The 19,252-nt window shown below is 41.7% G+C and overlaps 2 protein-coding genes across 5 annotated transcripts; both read right to left on the bottom strand.

Annotated features, from left to right (window-relative positions):
- Positions 1-1,847: 1,847 nt before the first annotated feature.
- On the bottom strand, positions 1,848-8,171 carry LOC125750286 (inositol-trisphosphate 3-kinase A-like). 4 transcript variants are annotated; one of them, XM_049027863.1, is made up of 9 exons: positions 7,836-8,171; positions 6,537-7,642; positions 5,723-5,807; positions 5,251-5,279; positions 5,066-5,169; positions 4,530-4,734; positions 3,796-3,897; positions 3,600-3,671; positions 1,848-3,023 (listed from the first exon to the last, which is right to left on the bottom strand). In XM_049027863.1, the coding sequence occupies exons 2-9, from the start codon at positions 7,350-7,352 to the stop codon at positions 2,610-2,612; spliced, it is 1,827 nt and encodes a 608-aa protein (XP_048883820.1). In that variant the 5' UTR covers positions 7,353-7,642; positions 7,836-8,171; the 3' UTR covers positions 1,848-2,609. The 4 variants fall into 4 exon arrangements, with proteins under 4 accessions (XP_048883820.1, XP_048883818.1, XP_048883821.1 ...); XM_049027861.1 differs by having other exon boundaries at positions 5,066-5,279; XM_049027864.1 differs by lacking the exon at positions 5,066-5,169 and having other exon boundaries at positions 5,183-5,279.
- A 950-nt stretch (positions 8,172-9,121) lies between these two features.
- LOC125750288 (seipin-like) lies at positions 9,122-19,232 on the bottom strand. The gene is made up of 11 exons (XM_049027866.1): positions 19,013-19,232; positions 17,298-17,861; positions 16,605-16,686; positions 16,174-16,317; positions 15,339-15,473; positions 14,800-14,897; positions 14,533-14,674; positions 14,300-14,366; positions 11,447-11,533; positions 11,281-11,346; positions 9,122-10,851 (listed from the first exon to the last, which is right to left on the bottom strand). The coding sequence occupies exons 2-11, from the start codon at positions 17,555-17,557 to the stop codon at positions 10,598-10,600; spliced, it is 1,335 nt and encodes a 444-aa protein (XP_048883823.1). The 5' UTR covers positions 17,558-17,861; positions 19,013-19,232; the 3' UTR covers positions 9,122-10,597.
- Positions 19,233-19,252: the final 20 nt, after the last annotated feature.

Here is a 19,252-nt window from a genome sequence, read left to right as displayed (position 1 = left end):
GAACAGCCCAGGACGGGGGGCCAGCCCATTGCAGGGCACACTCACACACCATGCACTCACACACGCACTTCTATGGGCAATTTAGCAACTCCAATTAGACTCAGCATGTTTTTGGACTGTGGGGGGAAACCGGAGTACCCGGAGGAAACCCCACGACGACATGGGGAGAACATGCAAACTCCACACACATGTGATCCAGGCGGAAACTCGAAGCCGGGTCCCAGAGGTGTGAGGCAACAGTGCCAGTTAACTAATCCACTACTAGCAACGATCCTAATTCAACAAAAAATTACAGTAACGAAAGATACACTTTACAAGAAGGATTTTTAATAAGAATAAGGTAACTTCCCTCCTCCGCGTTCACAGGTGACTACAAAAGCTCCGCAGAAGAGTATCTGATAGGACGAATAAAGAAAATGTGATTGGCAGATTGAGGTGACGCAGGCTGAAGGTGACCAATTGTGTGGGCAGAGCAGAAATTTCAGTGGGCATTGCCTACCTCTGCCCACTTCCAGATCCCACCGTGATATATTGTAGTACAACTGTTTACAGACACACTGGCACCAGCTAATTGTGCATAAAATGCAGCTCTATAGACGTTGACTATGATGTCACGGTATGTAATGATCTGTAAGGTGACAAAGGTTACCTTTGGCCGTAGCATCTTGCGCTACAATATGCAATAATCTGTATGACTTTGTAGGGGTAGCAGCACTGTTACCTTCAGCACACAGCTTCCGAGATGAATTTTTTAGCCATCTGCAAAACTAACTTGGGTATAGTACCATGATCTAGAACAGAAGATTCTTCAGGGAGATTGGTGTTCATCAAGGATTCCCAACTTAATACTTTAAATGCAAAGGTCTATTTATTGGGGGGAGGCTGGGTGGCAAGTGGAGCCAATTTAAATATTGATGGGTACTCATCCCCCTAGTTCCTGTGCACCTGGATTGCATGATAAACCAAGGGTTGAACGTGCAATAAACTGCAAATTACATTATGACCCGTCCTGTTTTGTCCACTGGCATCCATATTTTGGACTGGTCATGTCAGGGGGACTCTTTGAGCTACAGAATGTACCATTTATCCAAATTGCTCACAAAACTGCCCAAAGGAAACGAAAATGAAAAATAACGTCTCTTCTTTGTCCAGCCTATTTATCATAGACACTGAACTCAATTAAACATCTACATGAGATTCTGGCTGCTGAGAAACAGCCTTCCTCTCACCTCAACCAGCCCAAAGCCAATTTAATATCTTAAAATGCTCCTTTTTTTCTCTCTCATCGCACCGATCTTTTTGTCTGAAATAATCAGTTCTTGAGATAATAAGATCCAAAAGAAAACTTGATTAGCATATAAATGCACAAAATCAGAAATTTGTCTCAGTGATCAAATTCAAATCTCAGCAAACTGCTGCCCCTGCTGAACAGGATCATTTGTCTTTGATTTTTCTTTTGCTCATCATTTCTCCTAAGTGGGGGTTTAGGAGAAACAGGTTAGACTTCCTTAATCTCCAGATAAGACGACGATTTTTTTCTAATGAGACAAAGAAAAGAACAAGACCATTGTGTGCAGTGAACTTTTCTCCTAGGTATGAGCTCATGTATTACACACGTTCTCCAGTAATCAAATCACAAAAGGTTTTACTGTCAATGCAAAATGAAAGTAGCAGACTAGAATATAATTTTTTAACTGCAAACCTGATCAACTAACAAGGCCCTTGACCATATTTCCTGGCATGTGCTAGAACAAAAATGTACATACCTGTAGACTCAAGGGGGGAGGGGGGCTGAAAGCTAGGTTGAGAATTTGTTACGTAAATGAATTCGGTCAAAATCAGAATACTTGAATTGTTATAGCACATTTAATCTGGTTATACAAGACATGGATTGCCACATGGCTAATGATGCAGAGTTTCCAGCTCATTCATCATTATTTCCACATACTGCATCACAATGGATTTTATAGTTATACATTAGCCATGGTTTCCTTTGCCATTTACCTTACATATTATACTCTGTAATTCACAGCTGTTACAAGAAGGGAGTTTGTAATAATACATCATGTCCTTGAACAGCTCAGGCAAGGGATCAGATGAAGTAAAAGCATGTATGTTCAGCTGCCAGAATAGGAAAACCTGTTTCCAAGTGTCATTATGCAAGAGTTTGGAATAGATAGTTATACAGTCCGGTCTGGAATTAGTTTAAATTCAGTTTAAGAAATCCCACAACTTTTGTAAAGCATAAATTTTACTCACTGCATAATACTGTCCTTTTTCATGCTACATTTATTGTGTTTTAGTTCCGTAATGCCCGACCATAAACACCCACATTTCCTGTGATTTCATACAGTATGTTTTCAGGTATTTTTTCACTGAGAAGCTAAAACTTTATTTAATGCTCCAAAGCTGGATACCAGAGCTGTCAGTAAATCACTTAAGATTGTCCAGATGCAACATACCTTTGCAAATTATACATTAGCGATGTTCTCTACTTTACTTTTTTTCTAGTCCTTATCCACTTTTGCAACAAGTGGAATAATTTCATGTTTTGAACTTGAGAAATCCAGTTCTGTCATAGCATTGTGGGAAGCCTGATTATCTATACATTAAACTGATTTTTGGGTCGTAGAAGCTTCTATACTGCTATTGGCCTCCAAATGGACACAGCTAAAAACCTCTGCTAGCACAGTATCCCTAGGACTGAATGCTGGTGCAGACTGAGATATCTCCTGTATGACATCCTTCGACACTGACACATAGTGCGTCTGCAGTTCGTGTTGTGTGTCAGTATTACAGTCACCTGGGTTCAGTTTTTCAGCTTCTAGGAGAGCCTCTTTCACAACTGAAGTGAGGCTGGCTAGGCCAGTAAGATATCCATCTTCCTGATTACCCTCAATCCAGGGAATGTTGTGCTTGAGGTATACACCAGAGGGAGTTGGAAAGGTCTTCCCAAAGTCAATCATCCATATGTTGGCTTTACTTCTGCGGTCATGGATGAACAGGAGTGAACTGCCAATAATCTGAATAAATTTGGAAAAAAGGAACGGTAACACTTTACTTGAAGGGATAGATACCTCATTACGGCTTTATAATGGTCGATATAAGAATGAATAAAGCATTACAGCATCTTTTACTGACAGTCATAAATTATAATTATAATTTATAATACTGTTGATTATAATACTTCATAAGCTCCAATGAAGCTCTCATTTATAATGCACTATAGATACATTCATAATACATTATAATTGTCAGTATAAGAATTTGTACTTCATTATGAAGGTATATATAGTGCATTATAAATGAGAGCTTCGTAAAGCATCCATAATGCATGAAGCATAGTTATAATGTTATGCATTTTTATAAATATTTTTAACCATGCTTATAATGCTTTATGAATTCATTATAATGTATTATGAATGTGTTCATAGACTCTCATAGACATGGCAGTCATAGAAGTGTTACCAAAGTACTGTAGTTAGGAGAATGGAGATAAACACAATTCATGCACGGACTATAGTTGAATGTTTCTCTACTCAAGTGATCACGAAGTCTAAACACAATGCTGGTGTTTCCATTAATGGAGATGGACTGACCTCATGAGTCTTGAAAAACTCGGACTCCTTCAGAGCTTCATCTAGAGCCATGAGTCTGGAGAGGTAGTCTTTCTTTAAGACAAATAAAGATAAATTATCATGCAGCATTGAAGACTATTCTCAGTCACTGGGACCATAACAAGCATAATCATTTTAAAGAATAAATAGGTGTTTTCCTCCTGGTTGAATTTCTGACCAGAACGTTCGGCTGATTCTTGGTGAACGTTAACACGGTGTCGGTCACTTGAGCCAGAGTTCGGGTCATCTTGAAATCACGTAGCACCCTGCCATTTTCCTTCTAAGAGAGAGGAGAGAGACGTTTGTAAACAACAATGAGATTTTTTTTATATAAACTAAAATTTATAAAATAATTGAGAAGTTGATTATTGTAGGAAAAAACATACAAGCTGCTTTGCTTAAATACACTATTTTCTTTGGGAACCAGCAGCACAAACATTGCTTCTGCAATAGATGGTATTTTGTATGCTTCCTGTCAGTACAGTGATACTCTGAATCAGTTATGTCTTGGAGCGATACTGCAGGAGTATCCAGTTCTCTGATAATTGAGGCTCCCAAGCGTTACTTCATTGTGTCATTCAACAAAAAAAACTTTCAAAGCCAAAAAAAATCTTATTTTTACAAGTAACCGTTAGTGAGTAAATACCATTGTTTTGTACAACTAAATTTTTCAGCTTGTGAATCCACCCTCAGATGCAACTAGATCTCCTTTTTGGACATTGCCTAACCATTGAACCCAAAAGACATTTTCATATTCATTCTTACCAGTCGGGAATACATTTTTTAGGCCATCAAAGCAAAAAGACTTTACAGTAACTCATTTCATAAGAAGGTGCCACAAAAAATCTCTAGTTCAGTAACATTTGATAAGTGAACAGCAGTCCATGACACTAAACCGTCAAGACATAGTACCGTGATCCCTTCTATCCTGAAGCCTAGAGTTGAGCTGGAGCTCAAGCTATCCCTCCACTGCAGGTAGCGCGGCTTTGTCACAGCTCTCAGTGCGTGCTCTTCCACCGTTGGTGCTGCTGGGTCTACTTTCACCATCTTCCAATACATGTCACTGCGCAAGGAATCACCGTGCTGCACTTTTGATAGGTCTTTCTCTAGGTAGGTCCTAACCAAAAAAAAGGAAAGATATATATGTTTATACATAGAAATCTCATTAAAAAATACACAAATAATCAAACATGAAACTAAACACTTGGGCATCTAGAGCATGTACTAAAATAGTGTATATATAAATTTAAATCCAGATGCAAGCTATATATATATATATATATATATATATATATATATATATATATATATATATATATATATTTATTATTTTTTTTTAATTTTTTTTTAGATGTAAGCTATATACATTTAATATGAATGACTCTAGGTTTACTCCAAAACAAGCTTCTCTTGCACTCCATAACTACACTGCATGCACATCTGCATACCGAACACCCATTTTGCAGTCCATTATAACAGGGAAACTCTTCCCACTGAGTAAATCCTCCAGACGCATGTATCTCTCATTCCCTCTGCTGGTCACTCCATAGTACTGCGGGACGAACCGGCACAAGGAATCGTGCATAAGGGCTTGTAGACAGGAGCTCTCAACAGTATTGTACTTTTTCAGCACCTCTCCTCCCTCACTGGGACAAAAATTTCCTGGCAAGATACAGGAGTGAGATACATATTAATACACTGTCATTTTCCCCACTTCTATCTCCATCTATGGCCTTGTTTACACTTGGTCTTAAGATGCATGTTGAGGGATTGGATCACAACTGGATACCCGAGTCACATTGCCATTAACACCTGTGTCCATCGTGCGTTTCCGAGATGTCCAGCTGACCGCCTGCGTTCAGATTTTGTTACTAGCTATGCCACTTCTGCTGCAAGGTCAAATGGCCTCGCGCACAGTTATTGTGAAGTCCTGCTAAGGGACGCATCAGGGCACATTAGCATTTACACTACAGAAGTGACCCAGACCACCTCGTTACGTGATCTGATCACTCAAACCACAATACTTGCACTTGTATTTGGTTCTGTCCACTTGTGCTTCGATCACACAAGGCACATTTTGGCACATAAATGAGACATGTACATGCCTGGGTGTCCTGCTAGTTGTACCCATGAACTCTTTCTACGCGCTGACCATTGCATCATGGTCAGGAAGGTCCTCCAGGAACAAGCCTGCCAGGAGACACGGGTAAAGTGAGAAAACCCAGAAACCAGATATGTGCTGTTTTGCGTTACTACTCCCTTCCACATAAACCTTAGTCCCCATCTTCTTTATAAGAATAAGAAAAAGCACAAATAATGACAAAAGGGTGAAACTTGGCAAGGGTATTCCATGCATTTACTTCTTCTCGTTCCCGCTGGAAGAGTCATGCAAATAACTTCAGTGTATTTATTCAAATATATTTACGGTTTTGGTTATGAAAAGGAGCACGCAAATCAAGAAGGGAAAGACTAAAACAACTCCATCTACAGCTCCATCTTTACAGGGATAGACAACACCAGTAGTACATTCTAGTATAAATGTAGTGAATGTACAATTGCTGCACTCAATAATTCCAATAAAAATGGAATCTGAAGTGTAGTGTACCCCCGGGTGGGAAATTCTACCTCTGTTACATCGCTTTGAGTAAGAACATCTAAATAAACTATATCACAAAATGACCCCCTTTGGCTATAGATCGATATAAGGGCAATCTTGCTAATACCCAGCTAAAAAGAACAGCTCACTGATGAAAGCGAATGTTCAAAAACTAGACAGAGTGATCAGCATTGAGGTGTGAGCAGTGGGCATATCTGACTTCTGTGCCACCGGCAACGAGGTTGCAGACAGGATTCCGCATCCCTTGAGTGCCCTCAACGCAAACACTTCCTTCACCAACTACACTTTGAATCGTTGCTCACCTTTTTATTAGTTATGCACTGTTCCTTAGTGGTTGTCTCCTCCTCATCACTGAAGACTTCGTCACTCTCCACAGAGGAGTAGTTGAAGGAAGAGGAGGTGGAGGAAGAAGAGGAGTTCAGGAGTATGCGGGAGATTGTGGGATTTCGGATGGAAGCCACCTGATCCAGCGCCTCTGCTCCATTCTCAGCAATCTGTGGATCTTCTTCCACATTCTCCTTTCTTCCCCTTTGGCTCCATCTTTTCCTCCCATCTCTTTCCATCTCCAGCCTCTCTTTTTCATTTTCTTCTTCCACACTACCCTTTAGTCGCTGTCTTTTTTGCACTCTCCATCTCGCCTTTCTGTCATCCCTCGCTTTCCACATAATATCACTAGACTCATCTCTTCCTTCTTTCTCCATGCCCTCCTGTTCTTCCCTCTCTGCCACACAACCTTCAGTTCCATCTCTTACCATCACCCTCATTGACCCCTCTTGCATTTCCCTCCCTAGTTGGACCTGGTCAGGTCCCATTTTGATTAATCCCTCTACTTCCCAACATTTGACTTCTGTGTCATTTGTTGCTGCTTCTCCTAAACTTGATGCATATTGTCCACTTGAGTAGAAAGTTGCTTGTACAGGGCATTGTTTTCTTGGAATTTTATTAATTCCCACTGTTAAGTCAGAGGTAGAGCTGGTCCAGGTAGACTCCTCACACAGACTAAATCTTAAAATGCTATTTTGTTTTCCATCTTCTTCTTTTTCATCTAATTCAGTTCTTTCTTCCTCCCTTCCTTTGTGTATATCCAAGCCCTCCTCAACAAAAGCTGAACAATCCATACTTTCACTAACCCAACAGAACTATACTGTGTAAGGCTAAGATATTTGCTCCTGCGCCATTTATTATCTAACCGCTATCCTCACTCATGTTTGGAGAATCCACAGGATTACGTTTAATTTATTTATTTTTTAATATGTAGTAAATCTTGGCAATATCTGCCCGAATATAAATGGTATTTTCTTATTGGATAATGAATTCAACGATTAAAACAGTTTCTATTCCTGTATGATACCGCATGTGCCAGCAGGTCGGACAACAGGGCAGCGAAGGAAAATCAACCTGAAATTCACTAGTGAAAGTTAAAGGAAAGGGATATAAATGATAAAGACAGTGAGTAAAAGACGAGTAAGTAATCGAAGAAAACCTGAATTCCTATAAAAACTGCATGCATTAAACAAACACGTATGGCATTTACTGGGATTCTGCGCCTGGAAAAGGTACCTGCACACATAACAAAATATATACCCAAAACAAATATTTACCTTGTAAGGTCTTCCGGGTACTTAGAAATGCTAATCATAAATGGCTTCTCTCCTTCTACATTAAGCAATTACTTTGGTATTTTAATAAATTTTAATTGAAGTCACTGTATACTTCTCTCAGGAAAGTATTCCGCGTCTTGTGTTTGTCACGTTGAAGTTTATTTCCAAAAGAATCACAAGCGCCAGACGCTCAGATACCGCCTAGTGTCCGCGAAGTCGCGTGAGCAGAGCACGTGCATCCAATTGACGTAAGTGCAATTTGCAAGCCAACATGTTGCATTGGTCTGTTTCGGGTAGTTGTACCTGCCTTGCCACCGTAGCCCCTGGGATATAGGCTGCGGACCCCCCGTGACTTTGAATAGAGCAAGCAGTTACAGAAAATGGATGGATAGTTGGGCATTATTTATATGGCACACATTATTCAGTCACAAAACAAGGTTCGAACTGTTGTGATCCCATAAAACAATTATAGATATATTTAGAATGTAGTTGTAGAGGTGATTAGAACAAAGTACCCAGCTGAGCCAATATGAAAAAGAGGTATCCACTTACTTCATGCAACTAGAGCACTTCTTGACAGAGAGCATCTTAAGTTTAACTGGTGTTTTTATAAGCTGCTGTAAACCCAGTGGTGTGATGGTTCAGTGCATAATATTGTCATCTTATACTTTCAGGTTCGGAGGTTCGAATCCCCGATGTACTTTGCGTGTATGGAGTGTGTATGTGCTATCTGTGACGTGGGTCTCCTCTGGGTACTCGTTTCCTCCTGCAGTAGGACACACCAAGTCAGTGCCAGTCACACACTACTCACTAGTGATGTATTCCTCACCAAAATCCTGCATTTACCTAATTCACAGTCGTTTCCTATCACTCATGCGTGCAGTTTGGAAATTTCTGCATCTCTGCATTGCCCGTAGTGCGTAGGATCATGCCCCATGCTGGCTGGGAGGGACTCCAGGCCCCTTGGTACCACATCCATGACATTCAGTGGAATGAGAATGGATGGATAGTAGGAAGGATGACTTACATGCTTTCTGGGATTAACTGCTCACTATGGATCAGTAGTTACTGAAGCAGATGGACGAACAGACAGACACATAGTAACATAATCTCTGACACAAAATGCTGCTAAGGGACTTAATAATTATTACATACATTAATATCTAAAATAAACTGACAAATTATTCGACTCATTTATGTATCGTTACACCACATAAGGAATATTCTGTCATTCACATATGTACAGTGCCTTAAGTAAACCAAAACAATGCTTACAAAATCAAAAGTGAATGCCAAAAATCAATTTTATTTCTCATATAATCTGTTATGATACTGTTACTAGCTTTTATGATGTGAAAAATAAGCACCCCATCAAAGTTAATCCTGTATAAGAATACAAAAATTCTTGTCATACAAATACTTTCTTCGGAGTTTTCCACTGGGGATCCATTCTCGCAAACAAAACATTCAATAAGTCTATGGTGGACTGTTTCAAATGACCCATTCATAAATCCACATAACACTCTTTGGTGGACTGTTTCAAATGTCCCATTCATAAATCCACATAACACAGAATCCATGCACTGTTTCATTGTGACCCAAAATCTGATACCTTCAAACTTCACCGTTTCCCCCCCACCCCAAATCCAAGGCAGTTGACTTAATTGGACAGGAAAACAGGACAGGTCACGGCCGTCACTGACAAAGCCACAAGTTACGGAGAGCGGATATTAAATAGCCTTGTACGCAAATGGTTATGGTGTACTGAAGAATGTGCCATGGGCACCTTAGTGTTTGCGGCACCTGAGAGGGAATCCCCACGAACACTAAACACAGGAAAATGATCTTCTGAGTTGGATTATTAATGTCACTGTTATACTCTACAAAGTCAACAGGGCTTGAAGATATTGTCAAAAAAAAACACTTATCCGTAACTTCCTTGCCATTTGGGCAGCTAGAAATTTAAACGGGGCAAATGATCAAGACCAGAGCAGGATCCATCGTAAGACCCATAACCTTCTGGAGGCAAGTCTGCCTTGTTACGATTCTCTCTCTCACTGCCCAGTGACGCTTTTTAGACACCAGTCTTGGTCCTGGCAGCCCCCTGTGAGTGCTGGCTTTTGTTGCGGCTGTCGTCTTCCACGCTTTGATTGGACAGAAAGAAATCAGACCCTGACTAGTCATTACTCCCAGCCAGATTTCCATTGTTCTTATACAGAATATGTAACTAAGGTCTCCTGTAAACTACAAGGACGCATTACATGAGAATAACCTACACACATCGTTTCCTTATTTAAAAAATATCAAAATAGAAAACCTTTTCTGTACAACACATCTGCTTAAAGTGCCTTAAGTAAACACAAAGAAGTAGGATTGCCACCGGTCCCTTATAATACAAGCTCAACTTGCATCGTAAAATAAACCGCTGTGTCATATACGGTATGATCACATATTATAAGGGACGAGTGGCAACCCTACAAAGAAGGGTCATATAGGTGTGTATTTTTTTCCTTCAAATCACAATTCATTTAATGTTACCGCCAAATGAAAGTAATTAAGTCTAAAGCATAAAGTCTCATTAATTATGAGCCAAGGTGAAACACATGGTGCTTTATGTCCAAGGTTCGTCTGATTGGGTTTAAGCACAAAGAAGTGGATTGGAATGGAAATGTACCATTGAGAGTGAGTGAGTGTGTGAGAGAACGAGTGAGGGTGAGAGAGAGAGAGACTGCTACTGAGGGCACCCTAAATTCCTGTCCCCTTTAGGAACTCCTGCAGGCCCCCTGGCGCTGGCGGAGGACGGTGGCCGGGTCAGATGGCTCTGGGGCATCTTCCTGTAACTCTGGGGCGTCTTCCTGTAACTCTGGGGCGTCTTCCTGTAACTCTGGGGCGTCTTCCTGTAACTCTGGGGCGTCTTCCTGTAACTCTGGGTCAGGCTCCTCTTCACTCACAGTGGCCTCTACAATCTCGGGGGCTTCAAACAGAATAGGTGCGTCTTCTGAGGAGAAATCTAACACTTTAAGGAGAAGAAACAGAGTCACTTCTGCCCTCTGGTCATTTGTCTGAACATCCACACAGTTATGACGTTATGCTGCGTTCCTCCAAAACAAAGATTCTTTTAAAAAAAAAAATAAATAAATAAATCACACTTTTATTGATCCCCATGGGGAAATTCTGTTTTTGTCTCCCAAATTGCTCTTTGTAGGTGAGAGCAAGCTTGGCAGGGAAGGGCAGCCGCCTGTAGTGGCACCCAGGGAGCTGAGGGTTAAGAACCACAGGTGTGCCGATGCTGGGCTAAAACCAGCAGCCTTCTGATCACAAGCACAGAGACTTAACCCACTGAGCCACAGCATTCTTTAGGGCTGCCGTTTTTGTTCTGGTTTGACCAGTATAGGGTTTCATTCTGGTACTGGGAAACACTGTGTGTGTGTGTGTATATACATACCCCCGGAATCATCTGGAAAACCGGTACTTCTGTTCAGAGAACCGATGGTCTCACACTCGAGATCGCCTACAAAACAGAGACAGGGCAGTGAGACCGACCTGCTGCCCACACTGTGGCAGCACAGCGCCCCACCCACCACAATCCCATCAGCCCCTCCTCCCCGGACCTTTTCTTGGTGAATCTGCAGATGTCTCAGGAGGCGGCCCATCGGCCGGGTTTTGCGTTTGGTCACTCCCCTCCACCGCTTTATCACCTGGAATGAAGCCAGCCATATTATCATGAGAGGATCCAAGGATCCTGCAATTAAACATAGCAATCAAAGGCAACTGCTATGTCAAAAAACAGTATTTAAGAAAAACATAAAAAAAACCGCATAACCTGTTGCATTTTCTTTTTTTTTTTTACAGCATGAGGGTGCAGTGTGTGGTTCAGCAGGTTAGGGCACCGGCACGGTGCACCCTCACGCCATCGAAGGTCACACGCTCAGCAGCGTGATTTCACTTGTGGACCCTCTTCTGAGTGCCATGACAGTTCGCACACAGGGTGAGTGATGTAAATATCATCAGGAGCATCTGTGCGGATTGTGCGCCCCAGATTTTGGATCTATGGACTTTTTGTGTACTGGTGTGGGTTGAACATACATGTGCAAGGAAATAGACTGGGTGCTTCCAGTAAGGGGCAGAAGTAGTAATTGAGGTTATGGATGCTTCTGATAAGCAGCTGTGTGAAGAGGGCTGGAGATACCCGCTTATACAACTCATCACTGAAGGAGCATGACAACGTCCTCTGGTGCATGAGGAATGGAATCACCTAAATACGGGGCAAAGAAGTGAATTTCTGCAGGCAGAAATATCTGACTGCATACAGCTGCCCCTCCAGGTTTGCACATTTGACATCTGCAGTTTCGGTTTGTCGCCAGTTGGCCGTGAACAATAAAATGGGGATATTTTTGGAGCTTGCTGTGAGACCACAGAAACTCGGAGGACTAATAAGCCAAAACTATATAAATAATTTTGCACATGATTTGGATCAGCATCATATATACTAGTGTTATATATTTGTTAGTGTAAACGCATACTATATCTTTAATATTAAAGTTATTCTTGAAAAACAGTGGGATCTATGCATGTCGATTTGGAAACATCACACAGCTCATCTCTGTAACCAGCCTCACTCACATACTAGCTGTCTTAGTGACTGGGAGCTTGCATTTGTCTTTAACTTAATTTTGTATTTTTAATAATGGTTCAGAAATATAGCGGCCCCAGTGTGTACAGTAGCAACGCTGCTTGTTTGGTAGCGTTTCAACTTGAAATTAAAGACAATATCATACAATGCAAATACTCACAATATGCTAGTTCCCAAACTGAAATGCTACTATACTTTTGATAATTTCTACCGTTTGTCTCTACTTGTCTCGTGATTTGCCCAGTTATTAACCTCAATTTGAAAGGAGGCTGGGAGAAGCTGGGAGCGCTAATTATATCCATCACAGAAAACTTAATTCCGTGTTGTTACAATGTCGCTGAAAACGGCAGAGTTTAATGTCTAAACATTTTGCTGAGAGCACTTGCTGAAAGGTTCCTACTGCTCATTCAGCACATTTTTTATTCTGTCCACTAGGATTGGTATGGTAAAAATATGAATCTATGAAAATATTGTGGAATACAGTCCCTCCTTAAAATTGGTAACCTAACTGTTAGCAGCAAAGTACGCCAGCAGGTAGCGCTAACAGCTTACTGTACCGTCTGTTGTCACTTTTTATATTTAAAAAATTTTCAGTACATGTTTACCTTGTCAGTATATACAGATGCAATATAGCACTTAATGCAGTGAACAGGAATAGACTGCACTTTAAACAACCTTTTGTTTCGATCAAATTTTCATATTTGTGTAATAAAATTTTTTTTTAAAAGAAACCCATATTTGCATATTCAAAAAAAAAACCTGTTTGGCATTAAGTTCTTTCATTTATTGTCACACCTTAAACTACTTATTTTAAAAATAAATCGATGGAATATTCAATTATAAAAATATTCAGTAGCTGCAGTGGTAATAAACCTTTACCCAGTAGGATAAGCGGTTTAGAAAATGGATGGATGGATGGATGTTATTATTCATTTTGTCAGATTACAGTTGTTTAGTTGTTTGTAACTAGGCTTGGGTAGAATCAAATTTTTCATTCTGTTTTTCAGACAGTGACGGCGTGTGGAAAAGTACAGTATGAATGAAGGGTTTAATGGCGAAAAGTACAGTATGAATGAAGGGTTTAATGGCGAAAAGTACAGTATGAATGAAGGGTTTAATGGCTATCCACGGTATTCTGTACCCGAGCACAACTGACTAGTTCGTTTGACGAGTGTGATCGCGCCGCACCATGCCCAGACACTCGTAAAAAGGGCAGTCTGAGCATGGTTAACTCGGGCACAGTATGCATAGTGTGATAGCTAATCGTGCAGGAGCATGGAACAGACATGACATCAGTGTTGTGACTGGCACATGCATGTGTACAGGTACACTATACATGACCCAGACCTAGAAGGAATGGATCAGGTAGGCCGCACAGATCAGGTAGGCCGCACAGATCAGGTAGCAACAAACATGGCAGCAAAGGGATCACTTTGGTCTATGACAGAGGTGCAGTGTCCGCTGGAAATTTAGGCCTATGAGAGTATCCAGGAACAACTGCATTCAACACACAAAACCTCCTCTACTTACATGTGCAGTACAATTAAATGAAGATCTCTGCATTGCTACTTGGATAAATCAATGAGAGCTGTGTGTCATCGCACCCAAAAGGACTCCAAATAAACCACAAAATAGGGATATTATTATTCACGAACTTTTCTTCCTACGTTTCCTTAACACAAAAAGTCACGCGGTGATGTCAAAAGCGTGTTTGGTTCTAGAATGTTAACTGCAATGCGAGCACAGACCAGCAGGGGAGTGGACAACCGTGCTCAGGCAGAGAACAAAGTAACCAGGCCAAGTGTGATTACGCCGTTAGTGTCTCACTTACCGCAGCTCACTCGTCTCTGGGCCTCATCACGTCTCTGCTGGCGCCGAGTCCTATCAGTCATCGTGACCTGACATGAAACACAGACACAGAACCACAGATAATCTATAGAAAGACTGAATACAGCACATCCTCTTGCGGACTGAATATCTATGACATGAATGAGGACAGAACACAGCGGGCCGAACGGGGAGGTATTGCCTTCACGGTAACAGCACAGAGAAACTGGCTCTCACCCTGACTCGGACTAGTTCCGGGGGCCAAACCCCACCCCATATGAACTGCAGGTAGCTGAAGAGCACAAGGACACTCAGGAAGATGAAGTTGCTCGCCACGCCCAGCACTGCCGACGTCAGCGGGAAGTTGAACAGCAGATACCTGGAGACACAGGCAGTATTAGGAAGAACTGAACAGGATGCACTAGCACCACTCTGGAATTCACTTTTACATGAAATGATCAGACAGCACATAGATAAAACGTCCCAGGAAAACACAAGGCGTACCTGATGCCCGTGAAGTGAGCATGGATCCGGAGCTGAGCTGAATAGATCTGTACCCTCCGAGACTGAATCTCAATCACTGCGCCTGTGGTGGGCAGGTACTGCAGGAACAGGAGGAGAACGCAACACCAGCATGACCAGAAGGACGCCAGCACTTCTACTACTGAAAAATACTAAAGCAACAGCAAGCTAAAAGTCTCAGATAATCATCGTTCTTAGCGATAGTCTAATCTTGATGACAATTGTCGATTTCAGGTCTGGCTTATAGATTGAAGAACAGTCACGGACTACAAAGCACTGGTTGTAAGACGCTCTGGAAAAGAGCATCTAAATGCTGTAAATGTAAATGTTTCTATGTGGATAACCAATGTAGTGAAACTGGCAGTAGTCAAAGACCAGAAACCTCCATATTACACCACTGTAGGATGCACTGCAAACCGTGTTAGCTGCCTTCCTCAACCAATGTACCGTGGTAAATAATGGGGTGCATCACGTATTTCAGGAAAACCAGGATGGGAATGTATCACGGGGTCCGCGCTCACCGAATTCTCACTGTACGCGGGGTACAGCTCCACTTCGATGAGCTGCTTCTGCTCCGACATTCCGGAAAGCAGCAGAGGGGAGAACAGCAGGGTACCGAGGGTCTGCAGCAGGCTGGAGCGATAGTGCAGCATGGCCTGAGGGGGTAGGAGGAGACTCAATACTCTGACAAGCCCCATGACTAAAACACCGGGCAAACCATGAGCGCCTGCTTATGTATTGGAGCGGTTTGGAAAACTGGGACTTGTGTAAAGCTCACATGTAAAACTGGACCTCGTGTGGACGGATTAAAATACAGGACAGAAGCAAAGCAAGTGGGGGGGTGGGGGGGGGGGTTAGGTGGGACAGAAAAGCATGTCAGGAGGAAAGGGAATGGTGTACTCACAGGGCAAAAACCAGAAGAGGTGAGGTGACTACCTTAAGGCAACGGGAGAGGAAACATAATCGCTTGAACCATGTGACAGATGTACATTTAGGATATGAGAGAGTGGATTGTGGACAGAGCAATGTAGGCAAGGGGAGATGAGTGTGAAACAACTAGTAGATCAAAATTTGTGTGGCAAATTTTTCTGGTGAAGAACCGTGTCCAAACTGGTGCACCACGTGGCCAACTGGGCAAAACGTCAACCACCCAGTCTCAGTGTAAGCTGGAACGCGTGTAACACAGCACCTTTCCATAATTATTATTCTTCATCATAATACTTCAATCTTGTCAAGTTGTAGATTTAAGCCAGATGTCCTAATTGTTCTACCACATGCATGCTAAGAAGGACTGGATTCCCCCAGGACAGACGGTGCAAGTCTGCGTCAAGGCAGCAGCAGAAAAATCACACTCACAGAGCGGGAGATGGTGGAGATGGTCTGTCCCTCGTTAGTGTAGCAGCTCATCTTGACCATGAACATACCCAGGTCCCGGTTGACTTTCGATTCTGGCATCTCCATCTCCAAAGAGATTTTGTACGGCTGCCCATACACCATTACCTGGTAGAAGAGTGTCATAGAGGTTAGCAAACATTCATTCACATTTACCTACCCCAGTTACAATCCATATTAAATTGGTTATTTAAATCAAACAAAAAAATATAAAACTCCAGTCTCATAGTGACCCTACACTGGATAAACAGTTATGGAAAATGTATTGGAGGGAAGGAAATTCCATCAACTATAAATGACAAAGATGCAATATGTGGAACATGTAAATGTAGGAATTACAAGAGGCACGTACATAAATTTAGCATACGGACTTAAAACATGCTATACGTTCTTACTTGGTCTCGCCCGTTCTTCAGCAAGGAGACATTAGCCGTGGGGAAGGAGCAGAGCACGGAACCGGAAGATTCACAGTCCGACCTGAGAGTGAAAATGCCACATGGACATTTATAGCATATGAACTTCTCTTACAAGACATATAAATGGTTTTGAATCGGATGCAAATACGATTTGCTCATACAAGTACCATTCTTTGTATCATCCATCCATCCATCCATAATTACGTTCAACAACTACACTATTTCCCTAATACATAAACATAACAAGCATTAAATCTTTTACATTTTTAAAACTAATGCACCTTCCAAGAGTAATACTAGCTTATGCTTTTTACCGAGGTTCAGGCAAGTTAGGAAGTTAATTTATTGACAATTACTTTAAAATTAACTTCCTAGAAATATCGCCTGTCCTTATCTGACAACACAGCTATGCACTAACACAGTCAATGACTACAGTTGCAGTTAATAGCAAAATGGCAAGACCAGAACTGAATGAGTCAGCAAAAAGAAATAACGCTTAATAAAAAGAAACCGTCTGCATGAAGATATGTGCGGATACATGAAACAATGCCTGTCAATGGACTTATGAAACCAATAAATCTGAAACATTCCGACAGAATGAAGCAAATGTCCTAAGGCTTTCTGTAAGCACTATATATACACACACATATACAAACAGGTACTATCAGGTACCTGTAAGAATAGTGCACGGGGGTGCTGAAGCTGGCGGTGGGCATGTAGGAGTAGTAGAAGCTACCGTAGAGAAATATGGCCACCCATAAGAGGAGCACCAGCACGCAGAGCAGGATGGCACCTTGCAGGAGTGTGCGTCGGGCTCGTAGGACCCCCACGGCCGCCACATCCTGCAGCCACAACAGCGTCGGCCCGACCAGGCTGCCCATGTCCCCCGAGCGGGGAGCACCGTCCACCCGGCTCCCTCTACTGGCGTCCATCTTCAGCCCCGGGGGCCGAACTCTCTCCTGTTAATCTTCGCGATCAGCAACTACCGCTGGACTATTTCACTTCCTCTTGCTCACTGCTCTCTCATAACAAAAATTCTGCACACTGTATTATATCTATACGCAGTCAAATTGACTTTTTACATCTCTTTCAGTCTCCTGTGCACAGTCTGCTAAGCCTAATCTTAACTAAACAAAAAAGGTCATGCGAGTGTCTGCACATCTTATGTAGGGGTATGTTCCCCATACATTATATTTCAACATCACCTTCACTGTTTTCCTCAAGCTGCTGACCGACCTTTGAGAAAAAGTGAGAAAGAACAGAAAATTACATCAAGTACAGTACAGACAATAATTTACTACCCTTAACGTTACTGTGTACGCTTTTTGCTTGCTGGTTTGGTGTACCACTTTACATAGGATCACCCATAAATCCTAGAAACGAAACTCTGTTAGTGAACATCATTTCCCAACAAAGACAAAGAACCCAGTTAAAGAAGTGAATCAGATTAAACATTACATTTATATTTGTTTTACTGGTGAATTGTAGACAAAATTATATGCTTCCATAAAAAAAAATCTATTGGCCATTACCATAGATGTATAGCGATACCTCTTAGACACATGATATATACGATCCATATGAGTGGCAGGGAGATTATACACAGCCCAACTGTTCCACTGAGTGTGAATCAGAGTGATTCTTTAAGCATTCCACTACCAATGGGCCATTTTTCTAGAATTAGGAGAATCAGAATAATTTGTTAAAATAGTGTGTGGGGGGATCAAAGGTGCCATAAAGGGGGACTAAAATAATCTGGAACATAACTGAATTGCTAGGGGCCCAATATCACGTGCTTTCATGGGGTCCAAAATCTCTAGCGGCTCTTGTTAATATTCCATCACTCATAATAAATTCAGGAACGAGGGCGTATGCAGACCATAAACTATATTTCAAGTGTCCGTTAAGTTTTACATCATTTTCAAAACATTGCAATAAAGGCATGGTGAGTGACCATGGTGACAATCCTTCCCAAGTACAGGAAAAAAGGGAGATGGCCCAACCCCATAGATCAATATTATGACAAACGCTAAAATCCAGATAGCAACACGGATTGCAGAGAATCCGTTTACAACAGAGGAGACCCAACCTTCCTACACAATAAAACTTATATTCATCTCACGCTGGTACTAAAAAAAAAACCAAAATATCAGAATTCCGCAATTTTAAATGACTAACAATAAGTATGAATGTGGACAAAATTTATAACTACATACAGCAGTTGTAACACGTGCGCAGTCGCACTAACTGAGCTAAGTGCCGTCTATAAAAAAGCTTTCAAAATGTTTTATTTACATAGCTAAAGCTGATGCTGAACTAGAAAGTCTACCAAGGAAATAAGCACACGATCTTGCGATTTGTACTAAATACATGCCTAGGTAACTCACCTTTAATTCTCTCGATAGTTTTGAAAAATGCCAAGTCTTTGATTAAAAGCGAGCTTGATCGTTTTTAGCAGTGTAATTCCAAATCACCTTTGCATGAACTTAACAGTTTGAAGCAGCATTTTCCGCAGCTATGCACAGCACGGCGCATACAAGCTGAAAGTACGGCAGCCCCGAAGGGACAAGCAAGCGTCCTTCGCAACTTGGGTTTCAACACGTCTTCCTGGTGCGTTTTTACGCTGA

The sequence above is a fragment of the Brienomyrus brachyistius genome, chromosome 10 (assembly GCF_023856365.1).
Source record: "Brienomyrus brachyistius isolate T26 chromosome 10, BBRACH_0.4, whole genome shotgun sequence".
NCBI lineage: Eukaryota > Metazoa > Chordata > Actinopteri > Osteoglossiformes > Mormyridae > Brienomyrus > Brienomyrus brachyistius.
This window is presented reverse-complemented; position numbering and strand designations above follow the sequence as displayed.

Coding starts and splice junctions, on each gene's coding strand:
- LOC125750286 (XM_049027861.1), bottom strand. CDS start 7,352: ATGGATTGTTCAGCTTTTGTTGAGGAGGGCTTGGATATACACAAAGGA. Junction 3,672..3,795: donor AGAATCAGCCGAACGTTCTG/GTCAGAAATTCA, acceptor TTTGTCTTAAAG/AAAGACTACCTCTCCAGACT. Junction 3,024..3,599: donor AGTTTTTCAAGACTCATGAG/GTCAGTCCATCT, acceptor AAATTTATTCAG/ATTATTGGCAGTTCACTCCT.
- LOC125750288 (XM_049027866.1), bottom strand. CDS start 17,557: ATGGACGCCAGTAGAGGGAGCCGGGTGGACGGTGCTCCCCGCTCGGGG. Junction 16,687..17,297: donor CCCGTGCACTATTCTTACAG/GTACCTGATAGT, acceptor TTTCACTCTCAG/GTCGGACTGTGAATCTTCCG. Junction 11,347..11,446: donor TGCAGATTCACCAAGAAAAG/GTCCGGGGAGGA, acceptor TCTGTTTTGTAG/GCGATCTCGAGTGTGAGACC.